Source organism: Protopterus annectens, chromosome 12.part0, assembly GCF_019279795.1.
Source record: "Protopterus annectens isolate FY-2018-M chromosome 12.part0, PAN1.0, whole genome shotgun sequence".
NCBI lineage: Eukaryota > Metazoa > Chordata > Ceratodontiformes > Protopteridae > Protopterus > Protopterus annectens.
The window spans coordinates 789089164-789114776 of NC_056746.1; the positions used below are offsets into that span (position 1 = coordinate 789089164).

The 25613-nt window shown below is 44.2% G+C and overlaps 1 protein-coding gene across 5 annotated transcripts in view; it reads left to right on the forward strand.

Moving 5' to 3' along the window:
- Positions 1-25613, forward strand: part of ACSL1 (acyl-CoA synthetase long chain family member 1) — a 1450848-nt gene that overhangs the window by 1047780 nt on the left and 377455 nt on the right. For all 5 annotated transcript variants that reach the window (XM_044089832.1, XM_044089833.1, XM_044089830.1 and 2 more), the window contains one exon: positions 12790-12878. In XM_044089832.1, coding sequence (XP_043945767.1) covers positions 12790-12878 — 89 coding nt within the window. The remainder of the gene's footprint in view (positions 1-12789; positions 12879-25613) is intronic.

Below are 25613 nucleotides of genomic sequence, written 5' to 3' on the forward strand. Positions count from 1 at the left end.
TCCACCACCTGGGTTTCTCCGCCTTTCGATCCACTTATGGCAGTGGTGGCTCAAAAGGCTTGGTCAGCTCCGGATACAGTGGAACCAACTCTGAGGAGAACTGGCAAATTCGTCACAGCACCCCAAGATAAGCAGTTCCTTAACAAAGGTGTTCCTATTGATGCCATGGTGGTAGCAGCAGCCACCAAAAAAGAGTTAGCAGAGACCTCTTCGTCTGTCCATCCTCCTAACAAGGAGTCTAGGACCATGGACAGATATGGGAAGCGAATGTTCTCTTCAGTGACCTTTTTTATGAGGTCACTAAACTACTTATGTCATTTTACCCATCTTCAGAGGGATCTCCTTAAAGAGCTCGGAGATGCCCTTCAAGATCCATCAGCTGACGGGGCTCAAGCTAAAGTAGCTTCCCAGCTGGCGACGCTTAATTCTGTATTTAACTCCTCCATGAGGCTCATTTCCTATGCAGCCGATGGTGCGAGTAGAGCCGCAGGTACGGGTGTGGCCCGTAGGAGGCATGCATGGATGCGGCTGTGTAATTTTGCGGAACCCTTTTGAGCATCATTCACCAACACCCCCTTTGATGGTTCCTTTCTTTTTGGACCACAGGTGAAAGACACTTTGACTAGGTGTGAGCAAGAAGGCAAGACTCTGTCTGCCGTGGGAGTCTGTTTTTCCACTCCTCCTAGACCATACCCCAAAGGTCAGAAGAGTGGCAAAATGTGGTTCCGAAAATCCCAGGGAGCCTTGCCTGACGCACGTAGCGATTTTTCCTCCAGGGGCAGAGGGGGAAACAATAACAACAGATGCCGCCCTCGTGGCAGAGGGGGTCCGCAGAACCAGGGCAACAGAGAATCTTTCTCTGATAAGTCCTTTCAGCATCCCTGAAGGGTTGCCCGGCTGCTCACCTCCGGAGGCAGTTGGGGGAAGACTTTTACTGTACCCAAAAGCCTGGCAAGATTTAACGCAAGACAGATGGGTATTGTCTATTATATCCGGAGGTTATAAAATTCCCTTCTTTTAACCCCCCTTACCGTCAAGGAAATCCCTTCCAGATGTTCCACCCAATGTGAAGGACCAAGCAGTAATAGAAGTTTCAAAACTGCTAGAAAAGAGTCATCCAGGAAGTCCCGGCAGACCAGCACGGATCCGGAACTTACTCAAGGTTCTTTTTGGTACCAAAAAAGACAGGGGACTGGAAACCGATTCTGGATCTCAGCAGACTAAACAGGTCTGTACAAAGAACAAAGTTTTGGATGGTCATGCTACAGTCCTTTCTACCGTTCCTGAGTCAGGACATTTGGATGTGTTCGATAGATCTTCAGGACACGTACTACTATATCAAGATGGACAGGCACTCCAGGAGATTTCTTCGCTTCCAGCTGGGAGCCAGTCATTACCAGTTCAGAGCTCTGCCCTTTGGTCTCACCACAGCCGCCAGGGTGTTCACTAAATGTATGGCAATGGTCACGGCTCACCTGAGACGTCAAGTATTCCAGGTGTTTCCATATCTAGACGATTGGCTCCTCACTGCTACTACTAGGCATCAACTTCTTCAAGCCAGGGACTACACAATCACAATCTGCTCCCAGTTAAGCATTACAATAAACTTTGAAAAATCTGCCTTGTTGCCCTGTCAATCTATCACCTACATAGGTGCAGACTTAAGACACAAGGAACATGTCCGCAAGGCTACCGCCAGAAAGGGTGTCTGCAATTCGTCAGCAAGTACAAATTCTGATGCAGAGCAAAAGAATCCAAGCCAGGTTCGTCCTTCAAACTCTGGGTTCCATGGCAGCAGCCATTCTTCTATTCCCACTGGCCCACTTTCACATGAGGATCCTTCAGTGGTTTCTGTTCACACAGTGGTCTTTCCAACAGCTGCCCATGTCTCACACGATCATGATTACAGAAGCATGCAAAAGGCACCTTTCCTGGTGGATGGTCTCCCCACTAGTGTCTCAGGGCAGACCCTTCATTCGGCCCCCTCCGGTAGCCACAGTGACCACAGACGCCTCCCTGATAGGGTGGGGGGGGGGGCATTATCAGGGCAGGACAGTCCAAGGCACTTGGCAGCCTCACGAGTACCATCTGCACATAAACGTCCTAGAAATGAGACGTGCTCCTAGCATTGCAAGCCCTTCAGGACTCTCTTCCTTCTGGGACCATTGCAATTCAAACAGACAACATGTCAATGGTGTGGTACATCAACAAGCAGGGCGGAACCAGGTCCTACCCCCTGTGTCGAGAAGCACTCAGACTGTGGCAGTGGGTGATTTCCTCACAACGTTTTCTAATTGCGACGCACATCCCTGGGAGGTCCATCATCATAGCGGACAGGCTCAGCAGAGCTATCCTCATGCCTCACGAGTGGTTGCTGAATCAGGAAGTTGCTGACCTTATCTTCCGCAAATGGGGACAGCCTTGCTGCGATCTTTTTGCCACCCCCTTCAACAGCAAATGCAGCAGCTACTTCTCCATTCTTTCGCTTCCAGGTCACTCACCCAGAGACGCTCTAGTCCATGACTGGCCTCTGGGACGTCTTTATGCCTTTCCTCCTTTTCCCCTGATTCCAAAACTCATACAGAAAGCAATATCGTTGGGTTGCAAAATGATCCTCATTGCCCCCTACTGGCCTCGACAGATATGGTTCCCGCTCCTGCACCATTACCTTCTCGATCAGCCCTGGACTCTGGATCCGATTCAAGACCTACTGATTCATCAGTCAGGTGGGTTGCATCAATCCCTCCAAACACTCCAGCTCACAGTTTGGTTGCTCCACTTCCAACCTTAGTCAGGCTTCCCAGCATTTCCCCGGCTGTATATGAGATTGTCTCCTCTCACAAGTTCACAACCATAAAAACTTATGCTAGTAAATGGAAACGTTTTTCTTGTTGGGCAGCGGGTAGGAACGTATGTCCCTTTTCAGCCCCAGTCCACGAAATTCTGGAATTCCTAGCACAACTTTTTCATTCCGGGTCCGCTTCTGCTACAATCAGGGTTCAATTAGCGTCCATTTCTAACTTTCATGTTGGTTTGTCAAATTCAAACATTATGTCTCCTAAGCTCTGTAAAGCTTTTTTGACAGGGACTACTCCCCTTAGGCCTCCAGTGAGAGATCCCCCTCCTCCTTGGGACCTTAATTTGGTACTAACTTCCTTAACTCTGCCCCCCTTTGAACCAGCAGCGTCTTGTTCCATTAAGTTTCTATCTTGGAAAGGCACACTTTCTGGTAGCTATTACTTCAGCCAGATGCGGCTCTGAACTTCAGGCACTGTGTGTTCGTCCTCCATACTTGGTTTTTCATAAAGACAGGGTTGCTCTGAGGACTAATCCTTTGTTTCTTCTGAAAGTCTGCTCAGAAAATAATTTAAACCAATCTATAGACCTTCCTGTGTTTGTCTCTAACCACAGCAACAAGGCAGAGTGCAAATTACATCAATTGGACGTTCATAGACAATTGCGTTTTCACCTGCACAGGACTAAGGAAATAAGGAAGTCGGGCCAACTATTCCTTTCCTATACTCTAGGCAAACAAGGTCTCCCAGTTTTCAAGGTGACCTTATCCAGGTGGTTGTCTCACAATATTACTTTCGTTTATCAATTAAGGAACAAAGAAATGTCCTTCAAGAATGCAACTGCAGTCCTGACATATGGGTTGTCCTGCCTCAGGCAGCCTTTCGGTCGGCCGGATTCCAAAGTCTGGGTCCGGCGTGATGTCGCCTCCTCCCGACATCAGAGCGGCTGGGGTATAAAGGCATCCGCGCCATCTTCTTCAGTCTTTCTTGCTGCGTGGTGCGAAGCAGAAGCAGTTCGGTCAACTCCTGTGTTTTCAGTTACCGTCATCTTAAGAACATTTTCTTGCCTCAGCCGATGTCAGAAAAAATTGAAAAAGTTAATAATTGTTTGTCTTGTGGTAAACAAATACCTCATAAGGACTTCCATTCTTACTGCCTCCCTTGCCTGGGCCCAGACCTGCCTGTGCTTGCTTTAATAAGTGCACACTCAGGCGCCAGGCAGAATTTGCGAAGACTTTTTTGAATCTCTACGCTTAGATCATGCCGCCGGAACAACCGACAGCACAAACTACCAAGAACCGACATCCTCGGCCCGTCGTCCACTGATACCACCTAAGCCCTCTAATTCCACCGCTCCAGGCCGACGACACCGCTTTAACTCGTTCTTCAGTCCCGGAGATTACACCGGTGCCGATTGTTGATTTTTCTCCAGAAACCGAAGCTCGAGATCTACCCGACACCATTCCTGTGGACAAAGTTACCCCTGCACGTGGGGCAGCTAGGCCTTTGCACGTGCTAAGGCTGCCAGCCAGGCCAAGGCCCATCCTAAATCTACTTCTCAGGGCCCTTCTTCTGCAGATCTAATCTCTCTTATCAGGGGTTCTCAGCCGCACCCAGACAGAGGTTCTCAGCCGCCTGCAGATAAAAGGCCTAGAACTGAGCGGACAGACACCCTCTCTTCAGATGAAGCCTCTGGGGATTCAGAGCACTCTGATACCCAGGAAGAATCCTTCCAGGCCTACGAGGACTCTGATGCTGAAGAATCAATTCCCTCTGCCTCTCCTCCAGAGGATCCATGAGAGAACATTTTCAGTGGCAGGGTCAGGAATTTTCTGATTCCAGTAAATTACCCCAGCACAGACCCTTAGCTATCCCTCCATTGTTGGATGTCCTGGATGATGCATACTCAGACTCCAGTGCTTCCCCTGATTCTCTCCCTCCTGCTCCTGTCAAGCCAGACAGATATTACAGGGTCCCTGATACTCATAAGCACCTCTTTAAGGCCCACTCTGTGGATCTAGAAACTATTTCACAGGGCCCCAAAGGAGTGGCTACTTCCGCTGACAGGGAAGCAAGGTCCCTGGAGAGATGGGGCAAAAAAGTTTATACCTCTTCCACCCTTGCCATGAGGTCACTCAACTGCCTTTTCCATATGTTTCAGTACCAGGATTACTTAATAGATGATTTGCAGAAAAAATTAGCTTCTCCTGAGCCTATAGATAAAGGCATTGCAGGATTTGGTTCATAACACTCAGCAGGTTAGCAATCATTTTCTTCAGTGTGGTTATGATGCATTGGAAGCTTCATGTAGGGCAGCTATGACAGGGGCCGTTATATGTAGACATGCTTGGTTGAAAGAACAGCCACTGCCAGACCATGTTAAAGTAAAGCTCCTGGATGCACCTCTGGAAAAACAGAAGCTTTTTGGTGCTAATGCACAGGATGTGTTGAAGTCTATTGAGGAAAAGGCAAAATCAGTACAGACAGTCAAGGATTTCCTCCAGGTTCAGCCACCCAGATTCAGCAGGAATTGGCCTTCAAAAAATTGGTCCTTTCCAGACTTAGACAAGTTTCAAAGGGGAAAAAACAGGCGTAATGGCAACCATCAAATCAGAGAAGGGGCGCAGGTAGTTCACCTGCACCACAGGGACAATCACAATGACTTGACTTTCACTCCGCCTACCAAGGCTCAAAGAGAAGCACCTCTAGGCGGAAAATTATCCTTATTCTCAAAGAACTGGCACATTTTAACCAAGGACAAATGGATTCTGGACATAATAGACAAAGGTTACAGGTTCCACTTCCATACCTTACCAACGAGACAAGGCATGCCAAACCTGCCACAAAATCAAAGGGCAGAGGCACTCTTACAAGTTTCAAAGCTGTTACAAATAAAAGCAATAGAAAAGGTTAACAAGGCCAGGGATTCTATTCAAGACTGTTCCTTGTTCCAAGAAAAGAAAAGCAATGGAGGCCTATACTGGACTTGTCCGTTCTAAACACTTTTCTCATTGTGCCAAAATTCAAAATGTTGATGTTGCAGCAACTCCTTCCCATGCTGGGCAAGGGGTCTTGGCTGGTTACTCTGGACCTCAAGGAGGCATACCTGCATGTCCCAATCAGACACAGTTGCAGAAGATACCTCAGATTTCTTGCAGGAACAGAGCATTATCAATTCTCAGCATTGCCGTTTGGCTTATCTACTGCGCCCAGAGTATTCACGAAATGCCTGGCATCAGTAGTTGCTCATTGCAGGCTCCAGGGAATTCAAATATACCCTTACCTGGATGACTGCCTCATACAAGCAGACAGCAAACAAACCTTGATAAAAAACTTGGATTATGTCATTCAGTTGCTACAGGCTTTGGGATACACAGTCAACATTCAAAAGTCAAGACTACTGCCATCCTAAAAGATTATTTTTCTAGGAGCAAAACTGGACACACAATCACAAATGGCTTTCCTCACAGAGGAGAAACAAGAGCATTTACCAGGTTACTTCAAAAGCCTAGCAAAGCTTACCCAGCTGACCGCAAGGAAGACCCTGCAGGCTCTGGGGTTCATGGCATCTTGCATTCTTCTGATCCCTCTGGCAAGACTATAAACGAGAAAGCTACAATGGATACCTAAAAAGCTTATGGTCTCAACACAGCCACAACCTAGAAGACGTAATACCACTCATTCCATGCCTGCAAAGGGAATTTTTGTGGTGGGCTCAAGCAAGTCATTTAAACGAAGGCATGCCTTTCAACAAAGCTCAAGCAAGTCAAACCATTACTACAGACGCCTCAGACCATGGATGGGGGGCACACATGGAGGGCAGATGCATTCAAGGACAATGGACTCCCATGGAAATGCATCTGCACATAAATCAAAAAGAGATGTTGGCAGTGATACATGCAATAGAAGCCTTTGGAAAATCTCTTCAACAAGGTCATCTGCTAATAAGGACAGACAACACCACTGTCATGTGGTATATAAACAAACAAGGGGGCATTCATCTGCAGACTAACAATGACTCTTTGGGAAAAGTCCCAGAAACTGAACATCCACTTGCAATCCCAGTTTGTTCCGGGCAAGGACAATGTTCTGGCGGACAGGTTGAGCAGAAATTTTTTGGATCCACATGAATGGATGCTGCATCCACACATTTTCTCACAAATAACTGCATGGGGAAGACCGGACATAGATCTCTTTTCTTCTCATCTCAATCATCACCTGGACAGGTTCTGCTCAAGGACATACCATCCTCTAGCCTGGAGAACGGATGCTCTTTCCTTCAGCTGGAATACCCTAACAATTTATGCATTCCATCATCTACCATTACTGATCAAGGTGTTACTGAAGATCAAAGCAGAGCAACCAAAAGGAATCTTGATAGCTCCAGACTGGCCAAGGCAGCACTGGTATCCTTTGCTACTGAGCATAACTCACACCAAACCGTGGCCCTTGCCTCAATGGCCTCTGCTTCTAACTCAGAACAATTACAGGACTGTTCATCAAAACCTGCAAACATTGCAGCTGACAGCTTGGAGGGTTCCATGACTTTCTCCCATGTCTCCCTCTCCGAAAAAGTTCAGCAAATCTAACTGGAAGCACGCAGACCTTCCACCAGAAAAACCTATTCATCATATGGAATGCCAACAAGGGCCAGGATGCATCAGTGATGAGCGTACCTCAGATATTCGATTACCTGGCAGAAATGTTTCATAGTGGCCTCTCGTATTCTTCCATTAAAATTCACGCTTCAGCAATCTCAGCAAATTACAACTGTGATCCACCTGTGTTTTCACATCCCTTGCTAAGACAGTTTCTAAGAGGGATAAAGAATATCAAACCTCCCAGAAAACCACCAGTTCCTGCATGGGACCTCAATTACGTCTTGGAAAAATTAACTCTTCCTCCTTTCGAACCAGCAGCATCTTCAGAAATGCAATTTCTCTCATGGAAAACTGTCTTCCTGTTGGCAGTTGCCTCAGCAAAAAGAGTCTCGGAGATACAGGCCCTCATGGCAGTACCTCCCTTTCTCATTTTTCATCAGGACAGAGTTTCTCTAAGGACCAATCCTTCATTCATGCCAAAGGTGATATCCAGGGTGTCTCTAAACCAAGCAATTCACCTGCCTACCTTCTTTCCCAATCCTCAAAATAAAGGAGAAAAGCTGCTGCATACTTTGGACATACACAGACAATTACGCTACTTCTTGGACAGAACAAAGACCACCAGAAAGTCTGACCAACTATTTGTAGCATATGCTGCTGGAGTGCAAGGAAAAGCAGTCTCCAAACAAACAATTTCAAAATGGATTGGACACTGAATCAGATTCTATTACTCTTTCCATGGAAAAGGTGTGCCAGCCAATATTAGGCCACACTCCACCAGAGCTATAGCCACATCCACAGCCTTTCTAAGAGGAGTGGCTACAAAGGACATTCTAGAGGCTGCTACATGGAGCTCCATGCATACATTTACCAAACACTACAACCTGCCTTTATACTCCAGATCCAGAGCAGGCTTTGCTTCGGCAGTCCTGCAGGGCCTTTTAGCTACACCATCCCTTGCTTAGATCCTACCACCCCCAGCTTGGCTATGGTATTCAACCCATATGTCAGGACTGCAGTTGCATTCTTGAAGGACATAGTACAGTTTTGTACTTACCATAAATGTAGATGTCCGATAGATATGCAACTGCAGTCAGGTTTACCCTCCCACCTACCCCTCTGCTTTTTTCCTTGGGTCCATTTCCCCCTTTCCTATATTAGCTGGGGATATCTGTTATAGTGTATCTGTTTATTACTGTTGTGCATGTCTGGAATTTTTTGCTTATCCATTCACAAAATCCTTGGAGGGCACCTGGCATCTGGGGCAAGAAACACTCAAGAAGATGGCGTCGGCGGATGCCTTTATACCCCAGCCGCTCTGACGGGGAGGAGGCGACATCAGCCGACGCCGGACCCAGACTTTGGAATCCGGCCGACCGAGGGGCTGCCTGAGGCAGGACAACCCATATGTCAGGACTGCAGTTGCATATCTATCGGACATCTACATTTATGGTAGGTACAAAACTGTACTTTACCTATTAAACCGAAAGGTCATTCTACTAGGGTCTTGGCCACCTCTGTAGCCTTCCAGTCTAGGTTGCCCATGGATTCTGTCTGTGCAGCTGCTATGTGGGCAAATCCTCATACCTTTGTTTCTCATTACAAGCTAGATATGGTCTCCAGGAGCAGAGCTGTCTTTGGTTCCACTGTTCTGAAGAGTCTGTTCCAATGAGCCGCCCAGGATTGTAGGTGCAAGTGACGCTGTCCCAACCAGCAAGAACGAAGGTGAGATGGACAACTTAACATAAGTTATGTACCTACCATAACGTTCCTTGTTAGTTGTCTTCATCTCGCCTTCTTTCTTGCGTCCCACCCTCCGTCCCCCTGTCCTATTGGACTGAAAGGAGTTCAGGTTTCACTGGCTGAGTGTTTTCTGGTTTGTTTCCTCTACTGACTTAGAGAGTATGACAGGTATACTCAACCTATTTGTTTGGACAGGTTTATTCTCTGGCTATGTCTGGGGTTAGCTATTTCAAACGAGATCTGGGTAGCTATCGCTAGGAATCATGGGATAAGGGGTAGCCTCGAGCCAGTAAACAGCTCTCAAGCTATAGAAGATGGCCGAGTTGGAGCCGAGGATAGGCTCCGATCCCCAACCAGCAAGAAAGAAGATGAGATGAAGACAACATGGAACGTTATGGTAGGTACATAACTTTTTTTTTCATATGACTATAATGAAAAAAGTCAACCACTGACAAAATAGGCTATTTTCAGGTGGTTATCTCTAGCTATTACTTTTTGTTGTTCCCATCATAAAAAAATGCTTCTAAGCAAGGGCAAGGGTCATCCTGCAAGGGCCTTGGAACCTGTGGATTTTTGGAAAGGGGACTCTTGAAGCATTTCTGGAGGCAGCTACTTGGTCCTGTGTACATATCTTTACAAAGCAGTACAAAATAGTTTCCTTTTCCATTTCTATGACAGACTATGCTAGGGCTATTCTCCAACTGCTTCTGGGCCCACATTCTCCTTTATCAGCTTTGGTGTTCTACCTATAAAAATAGGGGTACTGTAGCAGTGATTTTAATGAATGACCATACTATAGTAAAGTGTAAGTAAAGTTACTATGATGATTGATGTTAGAATAAGTCACTACTGTAGCAGCTGCTCCTTCCCTCCATCCCTTGTTCATATGTTTTATTACCAGGGAGAGGACCATTGATTCACCTAGCATTTACTTTTTTTTTTTTTAATAAATATCGTAGCCTCCTTCCTTTTTTTTGGCAAGAAAGTCCTGAATGTTTTGGCATCCAGACTGCTGATTTTTTCTCTCAGGAGCTCATGCTGTCATCAGTCCAGGTGCTTCTAGAAGATTGCTTAAGGCTCTGGAAGAATGGCCATATGTTCCATCCTAGGCAGGATATAACCCATAAAGCCAAGTCTGCTGCAGTAGTGATTTTATTCGAACATCTACTATTAATGGTAAATTCACTTAACCCAACTGTACTTTCTCTAGCGAATCCCTAGCGAGTCTTAATGTCTGGGGAAACTCCCTGGCAAAAGATGTGTGCATAGTAGACACATACACATCCCAGATTCAGGTTCCCTTTCCTGGGTAAGTGAAGGATCTTTACATGCCCCATCCCCTTAGACCAGCAAGTGGTTCTCCCTTGCACATGATGGGCATCCGTACAGCCACAGAGGATGTGTTTATCCCCAGTCCTTAGTGGCTGCAATTGCAATGAGAGGTACCAGGGTGGAGAGATGAGCATTCTGAGGAACCAAGTACGGCCACAGCCGAGTCACCCACCAGCAGCTATGGCACTGCAGGAGCTGGCCTGACACACAAAGATTCCCTGACAGCTTTCGTCTTCTTGCGGACATGAGAAGGAAGTATTGCAGAGACCAGTCTCTTCTTGGTTAAGCTGAGAAAAAAGCTCTAATGTTTAGCAGAGCCTGAACAAGTCAACAAAACGTTAGTCAGCAGGTGGTTCAGAAGTAAGAAAGCCACTGGGTGGTACCAGAAAGGCAAACTATCTTGCCCGAACAGACAACCTACAAAACATGTAGGAAAACAATGTAAAAAAAATCTTTTTATGCAAATTGTTCTCACAAGCATTTACTGACAAAACTCCCTTATAACAGAAGTGGCAGTTCAAAAATACTAAGTTTCCTAAAAGACACTTGTCCCAGAGACTTCCCATACTCTGGAACAAACTCCCTATCTATGTCAAACAAAGCTCCTCATTAGCACTCTTCAAGAAAAATCTTGATGATTGGATGGGAAATAGGAAATTCACCACGGGGATCACTTCTGTGGCTCTGCTCGAGAAGGGCACAGGAAAATAATTTTCTTGGGTGGCAAAAGCCACGGTACCTTTTTGGTTAGGCTTATATAGGCCCTAGGGCCAATAGCCTATTACCTACCTATGAACACTATAAGCATCTTAGAAAACACAAGTTTTCTTCAGGAAAAATAAGTTTAGTGGAAGTTATTCCCCCAGAAGGACGTATTTTTCTAGTTTTGAAGGCTCACAATCCTCCTTGACAGTTCCAGGGGTCCTGCTGAAGGAATGCAGTTCACTGGCATGAAAGCTATGAACTTCTTGCATTCTTTTTGTATGGAGCTCCTCACAGAACACCTGAGGGGGGTGCCCTTTAGCTTTGAAAACTGTCTGGTTGCAGAGGGTTGGGACCCAAATAGCTTGGGCTACTACAACAGCATGAGCTAATGTTGAACATATAATAATATCTGGGCTTGCAAATTATTCATGCAGTACTTAGATCATTCATTATGTTTGGATAATTGAAACCCCAGTAGTATTTTTTTCTGTGTCTCTTCAGGTCTACCTTGGGAAGGCACTCCTTGCATTTAGTGGTAGTTGTGTTAAAGCTGATGCCTTCATTTTTAATGTTCTCTGTAATGTGGATAAATGCTATCCCCACTTGTGTAGGTTCTAGCTTGGATTTGAGATCGTCTTTTTAAGAAATTGGAACACTCCCTTTTCTTCCACAGGGTTTGCAGCAGAGTTGGGCAGTATACCTTACAACCTATGGAAGAGGTGCTGATGGGGTTTATTTTACACTGCTGACTTTGGTGTCCTTCACTAATAGAGACATTTCAGAGCTGCCAGCTTTATTATTTAGAATTCAAGCATTCAGAAGTGCTACCTTCATGTAATTTTGTTTCTTTTTCCAAGTTCATCTCTGTAGTAATTTCTGTTCCGTCTGAAAAGGGCATGGTTAGTATACATAATAGATGTGCCATGCAGTGTATTAACTCCACTAAAGGAAAAGTGCAGTCCATTGGTTACAAAGGAGGGTAGAGACTTGCATATATCTTAATAAGTGGTTGGTCAGTAAACCCCCTTGTCTGTGGCACCTAAGTCCAAGCCGGTCATTAAATGCTAATATTCTGTGCCAGAATTGTAGAGATATGTAAATTTTAACTATATGTAACTTCATTCCTGTGTAGTGATTGAAAGAACCTTGCCCAGATGCATTTCTTGTAGGATGACGCTTCTAAAATTATTGACCCCCCCATTTCTTCATTGCAGCAATAATAGAGTTCAGTCTGCAATTGCATTATGCTGTTGTACTTGCATTATGCTGTTGTAGTTGTTATGCATGAGTGAGTTTGCATCAGGACCCAGTTCTCAATTTCTAACACGTATAGCTTACTTGTTCCTAGTTGAAAGTGTTCAGCCATGCTTCAAGAGATAAAAATTTACTAAATAAAAAATATATATTTATATACATATATATATATATATATAAATATATATATATATATATATATGTATGTATGTGTGTGTATATATATATATATATATATATATATATATATATATATATATATATATATATATATAGATATACATTTGTGTATGTATATTGGTTATTTTGTAATTGTACTCAGAATGTGCATATTTGTAACTAAATTTTTTCAAATGCAGGTCATGTGGGGGCACCAATGCCATGCAATATATTAAAGCTTGTTGATGTAGAAGAAATGAACTACTTTGCTGTTAGAGGAGAGGGTGAGGTAAGTAGCAGTTCTACGAACATCTAAGCGTTTTTCTGTAACTGCACTTGTAAACTTGTAAGCATGCTAGAAAAGCTCTTAATAGACAAGCACAGTTGCTTTTTTATTATAGCCTAACTTCAGGTAACTGGTAAACAACATCGAAGCATTTATGACGTTACATTTTCATACGAATGTTTGCTTTTGACTCTCAACTGAGATGCATGCCTTATAAACAGTTTGCTGTGCAGGGCGTTTGAGCTGACCAATATTGCTTTGGATATTCTGCACCTTTTTCTTAATTTCTTTCTGTATGTATATCTGTAGCCACACAGTTCCAGTCTTCAGATTGCATTTGTATTCTTCTTTATGTGCCTGTCTGATGCCTGACAGATTAACCATCCCTAGTAGACTACTGTCATAACTACTGAATATATTACTGACTCCATTCAGAACTGGCGATCAGTTTGTTACGACGACATGACAGGACATGTATGTACCCCACACCCTAGTTTTCTAGAAGATATTTTGCATCAAAGAGGCATGGAGTGATGATGTTTTTTCAAGAACTTTGACTTCATGCACTACTTCTTGCAGTGGAGTATTTCACCTCCAGCTGCCCTTCATGCTGTCATTTAGTTTTCTCAGTCCTACTATGTACGTTTGTCTGGCAACTGTATTTCATGGAAAGGGGTATTCATTTTCTCTGTCTACAAAGGAAAGCCTTTGACGTACCTTAAAGTAACACAGATTGCAGATCTGTGTTAGTGGTGTGACTAATTAGCATTAAAGTTAAGTAAATGAAAGTTATGTAAGTAGCGTAATGAAAGATCCTTAACTGTCCATCTGTTTGTGTCTTGGTAATAGAGTTAGCTTACCTCGTGGTAATCCAAGTTGGCAAACTTTTCACTTAGAAGCTTCTCCAGAGTTTGAGCTTCTCTCATCTCCTGAAATGCAGTACAGTCTATCTTGTGTCTTGGAGTTCGCCCTGTGTAGAATATTAAGACAGTGGAAAAAAGTAATCCATAGAAACAGTTCAGTCTTAGAACTACCAGGAGAATCCAGAAAAGAAGATGACAGTTTGGTAGGTGAATGGTGGGTGAGACGTTAAGACAGATGGAGAGGGGTAATAAGGATCTTTCATTTTGATAAGTACATAACTTTTGTATCCTATACTGTCTTCCCTGTCAGTTTAATGATGGGAACAGAATCCATAACTACTTTCTTCCCAGATGACATTATGACATGATATCCCTGAGAATGTTGGAACCAAAAGCAGTTCTGGATGTCGATACAAGGCCAAGTTTGTAGTGCTTAGTAAAAGTGTGCATTGTTGATAATAATGCTGCAGGATAGAGTTAGTTTATAATAGTGATCCAAATAAGCCGTAGAAGTTGAGACAGACCTTGTGGAATGAGCATTAAGTGTTGATGGATTAAAGGATGTCCTTGAAAGAGCAGATAAAGATGTTACTGCTTGAGAGAAATCTATATATAGTGGCTTTGACTGTTAGTTTGGTTTTAGGATGTAAAGAGCTGACCATGTTTACTTATGGATTTAATTCTATGAGAACAAAACCTTAACTGACTAGATACAGCCAATGAAGGAAGTTGGTATTTTATTTTGCTAGAATGATTTGGAAAGAATAGCAAATGAGTAGCTTAGATTAAGGCCCTCTCCGAGGCTGTTTTCAGAATGAATGAAAAGTTTGGTTCCCCAGAGAATGTCTTTTCGAAAAAACAGTTAAGGATATTTACAGGGTAAGGAGTGAAGCTCAGAAATCCTTTTCCTGAGATAATTGCGGTCTTTAGTTGATTTTTCAGGAAAGGTGCTGTATGCTTTAAGAAGGAATATGAGGCAGGCCCCAATGGGTGTTTTGTAAGACCTTGAACTGTTAAAAATCCCATGGTGGAGTGGGGTCTTTAATGGGTGGTCTCAAGAGAATAGTGCACTTTAAGAAGGCCTTTACATACTGAGAGTCTATGGTACTAGAATTTTTGGCTGAATGAAAGTTAAAAGTGGCGGCTACCTAGACTTTTTTTTTTTTTTTTTGGAGTAAGTTGCCCCTGTATCAAAATGGCCTGCTTAAACTGTAAAATAGGAGAAAGTAATGCAGAGAAAAGGGCCCAATCCTCGGTCAAGTGCCCATAATGAAAATCTTTTCCACTTGCTTTTGTATGGATTTCTAATAGATCGATGTTCTTCATCTCACATTGCTGCAGTCCTTACATATGGGTAGTCCGCTGTCCTCGGTCAGCCCGAATACCAAAGTATTAGACTGACGTCGGTCATGGGCGCTCAGATCTGACATCAGAGCGTCAGGGTATAAAAGCGCATGACCGACGTCATATCCTCAGTCTTTGCCGCATGGTCCGGTGCAGAATCTGAAATTTATTCTGAGTTTCAGACCGAAACCAAGTTGGGCTAAGTACCCGTTGGGAATATTTTGTTTTTCTTGCCTCAGTTAATTCCGTATGTCAGAAGAAGTGAATAATTGTATTTCTTGTGGGAACCAGATACCGGATAGGGATTATCACTCTATTTGCATTCGTTGTTTGGGACGGACCATGGCGTAGGTCGGTTTTGTGCTAGGTTTAATAAGCGCACTATAAAGAAGGTTAGATTGTGCTAGGTTAGTCTTTGGTAGCGGTGTAATTATAATATGCCGTTGGATCCTCCGGAAGACAAATCCTTGAAACCTAGACAGGTTGATTAGATCGTCGACCCGGGTCCTGCAGAAGCTACAGTGGAGCAGGTGGATCCGGCTGAAGTTTCTGTTGAGTCTCAGGGGAAACTTTGATTTTGCAGGATGTGGCCTCACAGGAGTCAGGTCAAGCTGAAGGGGCCTCTCAGGTTACTGTTCTCCCTTCTATGCCTAAGGTGGTTAGGCCTTCTGCTACTATTTCTAAGGCTTCTTCTAAGGGCAGGTCTGTTTTGCCTTCCTCTGGTGTCCCTCCAGGTACTTCAGGGTCTGTGCCTAAAAGCACATGCTTAAAATGGCAGAAGATTTGATTACTTTAATTAGAGGTTCTATGCCCTCCTGATAAGAGGCCCAGGGTGGAGCCAGAGTTGGAAAGTTTGGATCAGGCCTCAGGCGACTCAGACTCTCCTGCTGAAGATATTCAAGATTTTCCCGATTCTGATGCAGAGGATTCCACTCCTTCTGCTTCTCCTCCAGAGGATTTTTCTTTTCAGAAACTCTGCATTCCATGAGGGAGCATTTTAAGTGGGAAGGACAGGATTTCTCTGATTCACGAAAGAGGCTTAGGGAATTCTTGTTTTTACCACAGCATAGACCCTTGGCTATACCTCCTGTTTTGGATGTTGTTCAAGATGTTTTCTCGGAGGCTTCCCTTAATCCAGATTCTTTGCCTCCTGCGCCAGTTAAACCGGACAGGTATTACAGGGTGCCTGAGGCTCATAAATATCTGTATAAGAGTCCTAGACCCAGAAACTATTAGTCAGGGGCCTAAGGGTGTTAGAGCTTCTGTTGTGAATCCGGTTCCTCTAGATAAGGAAGCTAGAGCTTTGGATAGATGGGGTAAGAAGGTGTATACCTCTTCTACTTTAGCAATGAGGGCTTTGAATTGCCAGCTTCATATGTTGAAGTATCAGAATTTCCTCCTTTCTCAGCTAAAATCTAAAGTGGATGCTTTGGCAGAGGGCATAGAGTGTAAAGAATTGCAGGATTTAGTACATGTCTCTGAACAGGTGGGTAAGCATTCTTTGCAGTGTGGTTTTGATGCTGTACAGGCCTCTTCTAGGGTGGCTGCCACTGGATCAGTTCTTTGGCTTAAGGATCAGAATTTGTCCGAGCATGTTAAAACTAGAATTCTGGATGCTCCTTTACAGTCTGAAGTTTTGTTTGGTCCCCCTGTGGAGTCGGTTTTGAAGAAAATGGAAGACAAGGCTAAGTCTATGCAGACTGTTAAAGATTTTTTGCAGGTGCAACCTCCAAAGTTTAGTAGAAATTGGCCTACTAAGGCCTGGACCTACCCTTCTTCTGATTCTCAGTCTAGGGGTAGATCTAGACGTGGCAGGGGCAGAGCTCACAGTACATTCAGGCCTAGAACTTGGAGTTCACCTGCACAATCTGCAGGTGAGGGCAGGGGCCAGTCCTTAACAGGCCCAATGACCTGCATTTTCAGCTGCCAGATTCTTCTTCCCTGGCAGCTCCTTTGGGAGGAAAATTAGCACTCTTCAAGCAAAACTGGCTTTTAGTCACCCAGGACAAATGGGTATTGGACATTATAAACCGAGGCTACAAGTTCTATTTCCATACATTGCCTCCTTTCAAAGGCATGCCAGGCGTTCCTCCGGATAGAGGCTCACAAGCAGATTTCTTTACTTCTTCAAATAGGAGCTATACAGCCAGTTCCTCTGTCAGAAGTGGGACTAGGATTTTATTCTCGCCTGTTTCTAGTACCAAAGAAAGGGAACACGTGGAGACCAATTTTGGATTTATCTATCCTCAACACTTATCTGGACATTCCAAAGTTCAAAATGCTGACGTTACAACAGCTTTTACCTCTGTTGGGAAAAGATCACTGGATGGTAACTCTGGATCTCAAAGAGGCTTATCTTCATGTTCCTATCAGGCCCAGTTGCAGGAGGTACCGGCTGGAAATTTACATTATCAGTTCTCTGCATTGCCCTTTGGCTTATCTACTAGAGTGTTCACAAAGGTTCTGGCTCCAGTGATAGCCTTTTTAAAAGGAATACAGATTTATCCTTATTTGGACGATTGCGGGATTATTGCACAACACAAAGGCGAACTTCTGCATCATCTACAGTATGTGATGGTAGTGTTAAGATGCCTAGGGTATTCTGTGAGCGAAACAAAGTCCAGGCTAGTACCCTCTCAGGACATGTGCTTTCTGGGTGTGACACTGAATACAGCTTCCCAGATGGCCTTTTGACCCCGGACAAACAAAGAAGCCTTTCTCTTTATTTCCATCAAATGTCTCTACAGTCCAGGCTGACTGCAAGGACAGTCCTTCAAGCCTTGGGGTTCATGGCATCTTGTATTCTGGTGCTTCCCAATGCCAAACTGCATATGAGGAAGCTTCAATGGTATCTCAAAATGTATGGACACAACACTGCCAAGATCTAGACACTGTCATTCAGATAATACCTTGCATTCAGAAGGAATTTTTGTGGTGGGCTCAGGAATGTCACCTAAACAAGGGACTCTCTGTGACCAGTCAGATTCTAGCGACAGATGCCTCGGACAAGGCTTGGGAGCACACCTCAATGGAAAATGAGTGCAAGACACGTGGCCTGTCAGACTTCAACATTTGCATATCAACTTGAAGGAGATGTTAGCAGTCCAATTTGCATTGATGGCTTTCAAGGATTTACTTCACCCAGGACAGGTGTTGATTCAAACAGACAACACTACTGTCATGTGGTACATCAACAACCCTCTTTGCAGGCAAGCGATGATTTTGTGGGAGACTGCTCTCAGTTTACACCTCAATCTTCAGGCAAGGTTTCTACCAGGAGCACAGAACTCCTTAGCGGATGTGTTGAGCAGACAAATTGTGGATCCTCACGAGTGGAAACTGGATCCTCATGTGTTTCAAAAGTTGACAGTGTTATGGGGGACTCCAGACATAGATCTGTTCGCTTCTCCACTAAGTTACCAGTTGCCAAAGTTTTGCACAAAATGTTTCATCCCACAGCTTGGAAGGTGGATGCTCTATCATTCAGTTGGAGCAATCTTCATGTCTATGCCTTTCCACCTCTGCCTCTCATTCCCAAGGTACTCCTGAAGGCCAGAATAGACAAGCCATCCATGATTCTGATAGGGATTGGCCTCGACAGCACTGGTACCCACTACTGAGGAGTTGGGAGCCTCCATGGCCTCTGCCTTTGATTCCGCATCTTTTGTCTCAGGAGGGCAATCACTTCCTCAATGTCAAGATTCAGTCTCTGCATCTCACAGCCTGGCATATTCTGTTTTAGATCCTGGAGGGTCTCAGCTTCCACAACAAGTTTTGAATGTTATTTTGGAGGCCAGAAGGCCTAGTACAAGGAAAGTTGCTGATAAATGGAGGAGATTTTTTCTTTGGAAGGACTTTGATGTTTCCAAGCCTGATTTAAGTGTTTCTCTTCAATATCTTACTGAGTTATTGGACAAGGGTTTGTCTTTCTCCTCGATAAAGGTTCATGCTGCAGCCATTTCTGCTCACTATGACTGTGACCCTCCTTTATTTTCCCATCCTTTGTTTAAGCAATTTCTTAGAGGGGCAAAGAACATAAGACCCGAGCTCCTACTCCTGCTTGGGATCTCAATTTTGTGTTGGAAAAGCTTACTCTACAACCTTTTGAGCCTGCAGCTACTGCCGAGTTAAAGTATTTATCATGGAAGACTGCTTTTTTGTTGGCCATTACCTCTGCAAGAAGGGTTTCTGAATTACAGGCCCTTATGGCAGTGGAACCTTTCCTGATTTTTCATAAGGATAGGGTATCTTTGCGTACTAATCCTTCCTTTATGCCTAAAGTGGTTTCTAGTGTGGCCTTGAACCAAACTATTCATTTGCCTACTTTTTATGCAAACCCTCAAAATAAAGGGGAGAAGATTTTGCATACTTTGGATATTCACAGGCAGTTACGTTATTATTTGAGCAGAACCAAGGGGTTCCGGCAGTCTCAGCAGTTGTTTCTTTTGCTTTGGGTTCTCAGGGAAAACCTGTTTCAAAACAAACTATTTCTAAATGGATTGGGTTTTGTATTTCTTTCTGTTATTCCCATCATGGTAAGGAGATTCCTGCTGGAATCAGACCTCATTCCACTAGAGCTACTGCCACTTCTACTGCCTTTCTAAGGGGGGTAGCTACAAAAGATATTTTGGAAGCAGCCACTTGGAGTTCAGTACATACTTTTATCAAGCATTACCACCTTCCTCTTTATTCTAAGTCTAGGGCTGGATTTGCCACTGCAATATTACAGGGCATTTTAGCAGCCCCTAATGCTTTATGATTTTGCCATCCTCCCTTTACCTCTGCTTTGGGATTCTACCCATATGTAAGGACTGCAGCAATGTGAGATGAAGAACATAGTACAGTTTGTACCTACCATAAATGTAGATGTTAAGATCCACCTCCTTCCCTCTGTAGTTTGGCATGGTTATATGGTTTGGGTGATGGTTGTTGTTGGGCATATTTTTGGGAGGTATCCTGTTTTGGGCTGTGGCCTTTCTTTTTAGGGCCTTCTGACATCTGGGGCAAGAAAAGACTGAGGATATGGCTCATGCACTTTTATACCCTGACGCTCTGATGTCAGATCTGGCGCCATGACGTCAGCCTAATACTTTGGTACAGCGGACTACCCATATGTAAGGACTGCAGCAATGTGGATCTTCGAACATCTACATTTATGGTAGGTACAAAACTGTACTTTTTTTGAGAACCAATTAGAATCTCAACTACTCTGGTAGGCAGTGCTGGGTTCTGATGTTTTTTTGTCCGTTCCTCAAATGGTGGATTTCAGATCTGTCCTTGGATCCGACTTCGGCCACTTTCTAGACTTGATATCCATAGCTCAAGCTCCTTCCCTTACCCATAATCCCCTCCAAACTGCAAGCTTACCTCAGATCTGGTTTGTCGGTCTCTGAGTTCAGAAGAGGCTTTGTTGGTTCAGACTTTCAGATAAGTGTAAAGCTTATTTGCTCATGTGTAATTTTCTTCTGCCCTTTATTGGCTGTGCTGTTTAACACCTGTTTCTTTTGCTTCCTTCCCTTTTCAGTTAAAAAAAAAATATATGTATAGATAACCAGACATTCATTTTTTTCTCCTGTGGCTGTGTCAGCACTTTGTCTCTTTTACTATTTACCTAGTAGTTCTTTATTGTCTCTGTTGGTAATTATCTGGGTATTTTTTAGCTACTATTGCTGGAATTTTTCTTATTAAAACACAAAGTTGTACTGCTGCTGCTGTGTTTTTTTTCATCGTGACAGGTAAAGCAACTGAGTTTAAAAAATGAGTTTCTTGTGGACATATGCCAAATTCTGACACTCTTACCAAATGTGCTTATAACCTAGGGGCACCTCATTTGGAGGATGATCGTGCCATCTGTACAATTTTTGGCCATTGGGCAGTTGTTGAGCACCATAACAAACTCGTCCTGAAGTGTCTTACTCAGTCATCTACTTTGCCTCTTCTGGAGTGTCCCTGTCTGGGGAAAAAGCCCTTGGTTAAACAAAAAGGAGACAAGTGAGAAATCAAAAGAAAAGCCCAAGGAAACAATCCCCTGACTACTCTCCTCCTTCAACTCTTATTTCATCTCCTCTAGCGAAGCTTACTAAGACTTCAGATCCAGCTACTTCAGGTCTGTCCACTGTCTCTTCCAGAACTCCCTCTCATAGGGAGCAGAGATTTTCCCCAGACCCTCTTTCTTCCAGGCTACATTCTCCCTTCTTACAGGAGTCTCCTATTCAAAAGGCTTCCAGACCTCCTTCCTCATCTTCCTCCCTCAGGCCTACCAAAAGTTTGTCAGAGGCCGATGTGGACAGAATGATGAGGAAATTCCTCAGGACTCAAAAATCATTTGGGGTTCTTCTATCTCTCATCATACCTATGAGCTTCAGACCTTCTTCTATGCCTGTATCTGCACCTTACTCCACTCCTTTCTCCATCTTTGGAAGTTTTGGATCAGAGGTTTCCTGGACTGTCTGCGACTGATCTGAAGATGTGGACTACTTTGACTCTGGCATCTTCTCTGATCCAGCCAACCCCAACTTCGCTGGCCAGATCTTGGAATGGAGCTTCAGCACCAAGTCTGGAAGTAGAGATTTGACCCCATACTTTTCAAAGCCATCTCTTTCCTTTGGAACTTCGACATTAGACAGCTCAGTTCTGACTTTGGTCTTGAGGATACTTTTGGTCACCCTGGTATGATAGCGTTTGCTCCTACTAGAGTGGTTTTGCTTTCTTCTTCAGCCTCTGCCTTAGAGGCATAGAGTGTGCCCTCTTCCTGTCAAGAGTTCAGATGTTCTTGCCCACCTCTGATATGCCTGCTCCATAACAGTCAGCCCTGGATCCTGAGCCTGCTCATTCTTTCCCATCAGAGCAGCCAGTTTGCACTAGTTTCAGGTTAGTCCTTATTCAGGACTCCCTGCAGACTTCTGAGTCTTCTCTGAGCACCCCTCTTGGAAACTCCTTGGAAGCATAAGTGTAAGAGGAAGCATGCTGACTCACCACAGGACTCTCAACAGAAGATACAGATTTTGATGAAGTGGAGGAGTCCTCCAGATTTCCCCTTGAGGATGTCTCCTTAAGGGAAATTTTCAGAGTTATGTGACAGAAAGGTGGTTGGTCTTCTAAAGCATGTTCTCAGGAGGAATCGGTTTCCTTGGTTGCAGCAGAGCTACATCCTGGGTGATTTCCCAGCTGCTGAGATGATTGACATCTCTCACCGGGTGTGGAAGGAAACCGATGTGGCAGAACAGATATCACAGAAACCCAATAACTACTTTGTCACCCCTAAAGTCCCACACTTACTGGGGCAAAGGCCTGGCAGTAAATGCCATGGTAAGAGCAGTAGCAGCCATAAAAAGGAGCATGCAGAAGAGAGCTTCTGTGCCTAGGGCTCTGGACAGAGATAGAAAGCGTCTGTTTGTATTGGTGACCTTTGATGTCAGGTCACTGAATATTATGGCACGTATGGTGAGGTTTCAGAGGGAATTGACAAACTTTCTAAGTCACTCTTTGTGTCCATGTCTGCAAAAGACAGGAAATTAGCAAAACTGCCAAAGATCAGGTCATCTGCATTATGAAATCAGGCCTTACAATTGCTGTCCCTTTAAACCCCTCCAGCCAGGTTGGTCTTGCAACTTTTGAGGTTGATGCCAGCTTCCATTATCCTAGCTCCTCTGGCAAGATTCTATATGAGAGTGTTACAGTAGACGCTTGTAGTTCAGTGGTCCATCAAACATCAGCTTACGACCTTTCCAGTACACCTTCCCAACACTTGGAGAAACATGTAACTTGGTAGAGTCTGCTCTTGTGTCCCAGGGTCAGCCCCTTGTTCCTCCCTTTCCCAAAGCCATGGTGACCAGAGGTACTTCCCTTATGGGATGGGGGGGCATTGCATGGAGAAGACTCTCCAAGACACATGGTCACTTTGACAGGGAATCTTCACATCAGTGTCTTCGAGATGAGGGCAGTCCTAGAGTTGTAGAAATTTCATGATGCCTCTTTCTAGGCATAATCTCTATATACAGGCAATACATCAGTGGTCTGGTACATCCACAAGCAAGGGAGAATGGGCTCTTATCCCTTGTATCAAGAAGCGATGAGAGTGTGGCATTGAGCGATTTCTTCAGGTTGCTTTCTATTAGTAACGCACAAACTGGGAAAGTCCAGCAGTAGCTGTGGACTCCCTTCCGTCGGTTAAGGAATGGACAGAAAAGACAACATCAGATAAAAAGTTATGTAATCACCAAAACAGTGCACTTATGTTGTCATTCTGTCCTGCCTCAACCTCCCTCCCTTCTTTCCCCCTTCTGTTTCATGGAAGACTTATAGTCTTCTGGTATAACCCATCAGGTGTAGAAAACACAGATTTCTGTGCTGTTAAACTCCAGAGCAGGTTGCCTTATCTGTGTGATGATCAGTTTATGGACATTTTGAATCAGACTATATCAGTACATTATGAGCAAACTTCATCTGAGGTAGTGTTGGTGTTTGGAGGGCATTGAGTAAGGGGAAGAAGATTAACTATGGATCCCAAGTCTGGAAGTGGCCTAAGTCAAATCTGAAGACAGATCTGAGACCCAGCAGATGGAAAAGACATAAGATACCAGCATTGCCTACCAGAGTAGTTCAGAGGAGGAAAAGCATACAAAAGTCCAGACGGCCAAGGATGTATAAGAGCATCACATCCCAGGGTGTCTGTCCCTGTGGAGGGGAAAGGGGGAAGTAGTTGATTTTGGTATTGTAGGGGGATACGAAGAGATTGCCGCAAGGCTGACCTCAGTGGCTGGTTGCTACTATGAGACTGTGGGACCATTCGTGTGCCTATCTGCTAGTAGTCTGGTCCGACCTGGAATGTGCATTGCTATTAGAAAGTGCTGTGAAGACATTGCTCACTGCCACACTCTCATGGCATTCTGGCACAGGGGATAAGAATAGGTTCTTCCTTGTTTGATGCTGTACCATATCACTGGTGCATTGTCTGTGTAGATGGAAATCATACCCCAGGGAAGGACGTACTGAAGTACTTGCAACACTGAGAGAGCAACACTCCTGTTCAGAATATTTGTTTCAGTTCAACTAAAGCTCCGTAACACTCCTTCTGAAACACAACCACACCACCACGGTTGAAACAACAAACAGTTTATGTAAATAAAATCAACTATTGGTTTCACCAAGTCTCAGCAGTCGAGCTGTTTACAGTGTTGTCGTGTAGTGGAACTGTTTGTTGTTTCAACCGTGGTGGTGTGGTTGTGTTTCAGAAGGAGTGTTACGGAGCTCTTCAGAATATTGATGTAAGTGAGCCTCTTGTAACCACATCTCTTGGACTGTCCTCCCGTCTTAATGCCCCCTACCTCAGAGAGTGAGGTGTCTGTAGTAAATGTAGCATGAATAATGGAAGAGCAAAAGGTTGTTCCTCCTAATCAATTGGGGACTGAACCCACTGTTTCAGAACTTTACAATAAACTGAAGAAATGTTATTGTATTTTGAAGTAGGTGTGTATACTGAGACCACTGAAAATAGTGCCTATTGAAGAACCCTCACGTAGTACCTGGCATGGAGCGCTAACATTTTGAAGGCTGCCAGGATTCTTAGTGTGCATAGAATGATGGAAGCTAGTGAAGCCTCTTATTTGAAGACTACTTGTACTAGAAGCAAGAGGGAGATCAGCTTTGTGTCTTGTCAGCTTTGTCATTTGTGTTCTCTAAGTGACAGCTTGTAAAGGTCAAGGACTGTGAAGAATAGACTGCACCATGACCATCCAGAGTTTTGTCTTTTTTACATGTAGATTTAGGCTGCTGAGATACAGAATGGGCCCAAAGTACTTGGTCATCTTTGGCACTAAAAAGAAAGTACAGTTGGTAAGTAACCTTAACATAACAGTAGATATTTGAATGATCACTCCTGTAGTAGCTTTATCCCATATGGGTTTTATTCTGCCAAGGATGTAACAGCTGGTCAGCTTCTAAACCTTCAGGACACCTTCCTTACACCCACATTGTCAGGCTGCTGGAGCTGAGCTAACAGAAAGACAAGTTAAGGTGCCAAACCTTTCTGAGATTTCCTGCCAACAGAAGGATGCTGAGCCCTGAAAGGACAATACTAGTAACAACAAACAGTAAATCTCCAGATGCTGGCATAAAAAACACACCAAAAAAGGGGGAGGGAGTGGCTACTGCTGCACTGATCATTCAAACATCTACTGTTATGTTGACTTTACTTAGACAGTTGTACTCTGTTCATCATATTGGTAATTGTTGCAGTAGTCTTAGCTATATAAGTAGGTTTACCCTAGTTTATGAGCTTTGGGAGGTAGAGGGAGAAGATTCTAGGAGCCCATGGACAGTGGTCATAGCAAAGCCTGATCTGGCCCTAGAAAAGGAGTCCAGCTTTACAGTGCTTTGTAAAAGTATATACAGAGGACCAAGGTATAAGCTTTTAGACTACTACTAGAGTCCAACCCTTTCCAAAATCCAAAAATCCATATCTACAGCCAAGGCCCTGGTAGAATGGGCCATTCCCTGCCTGGAATGGATTTGTTAGTGAGAGTATAGCAAA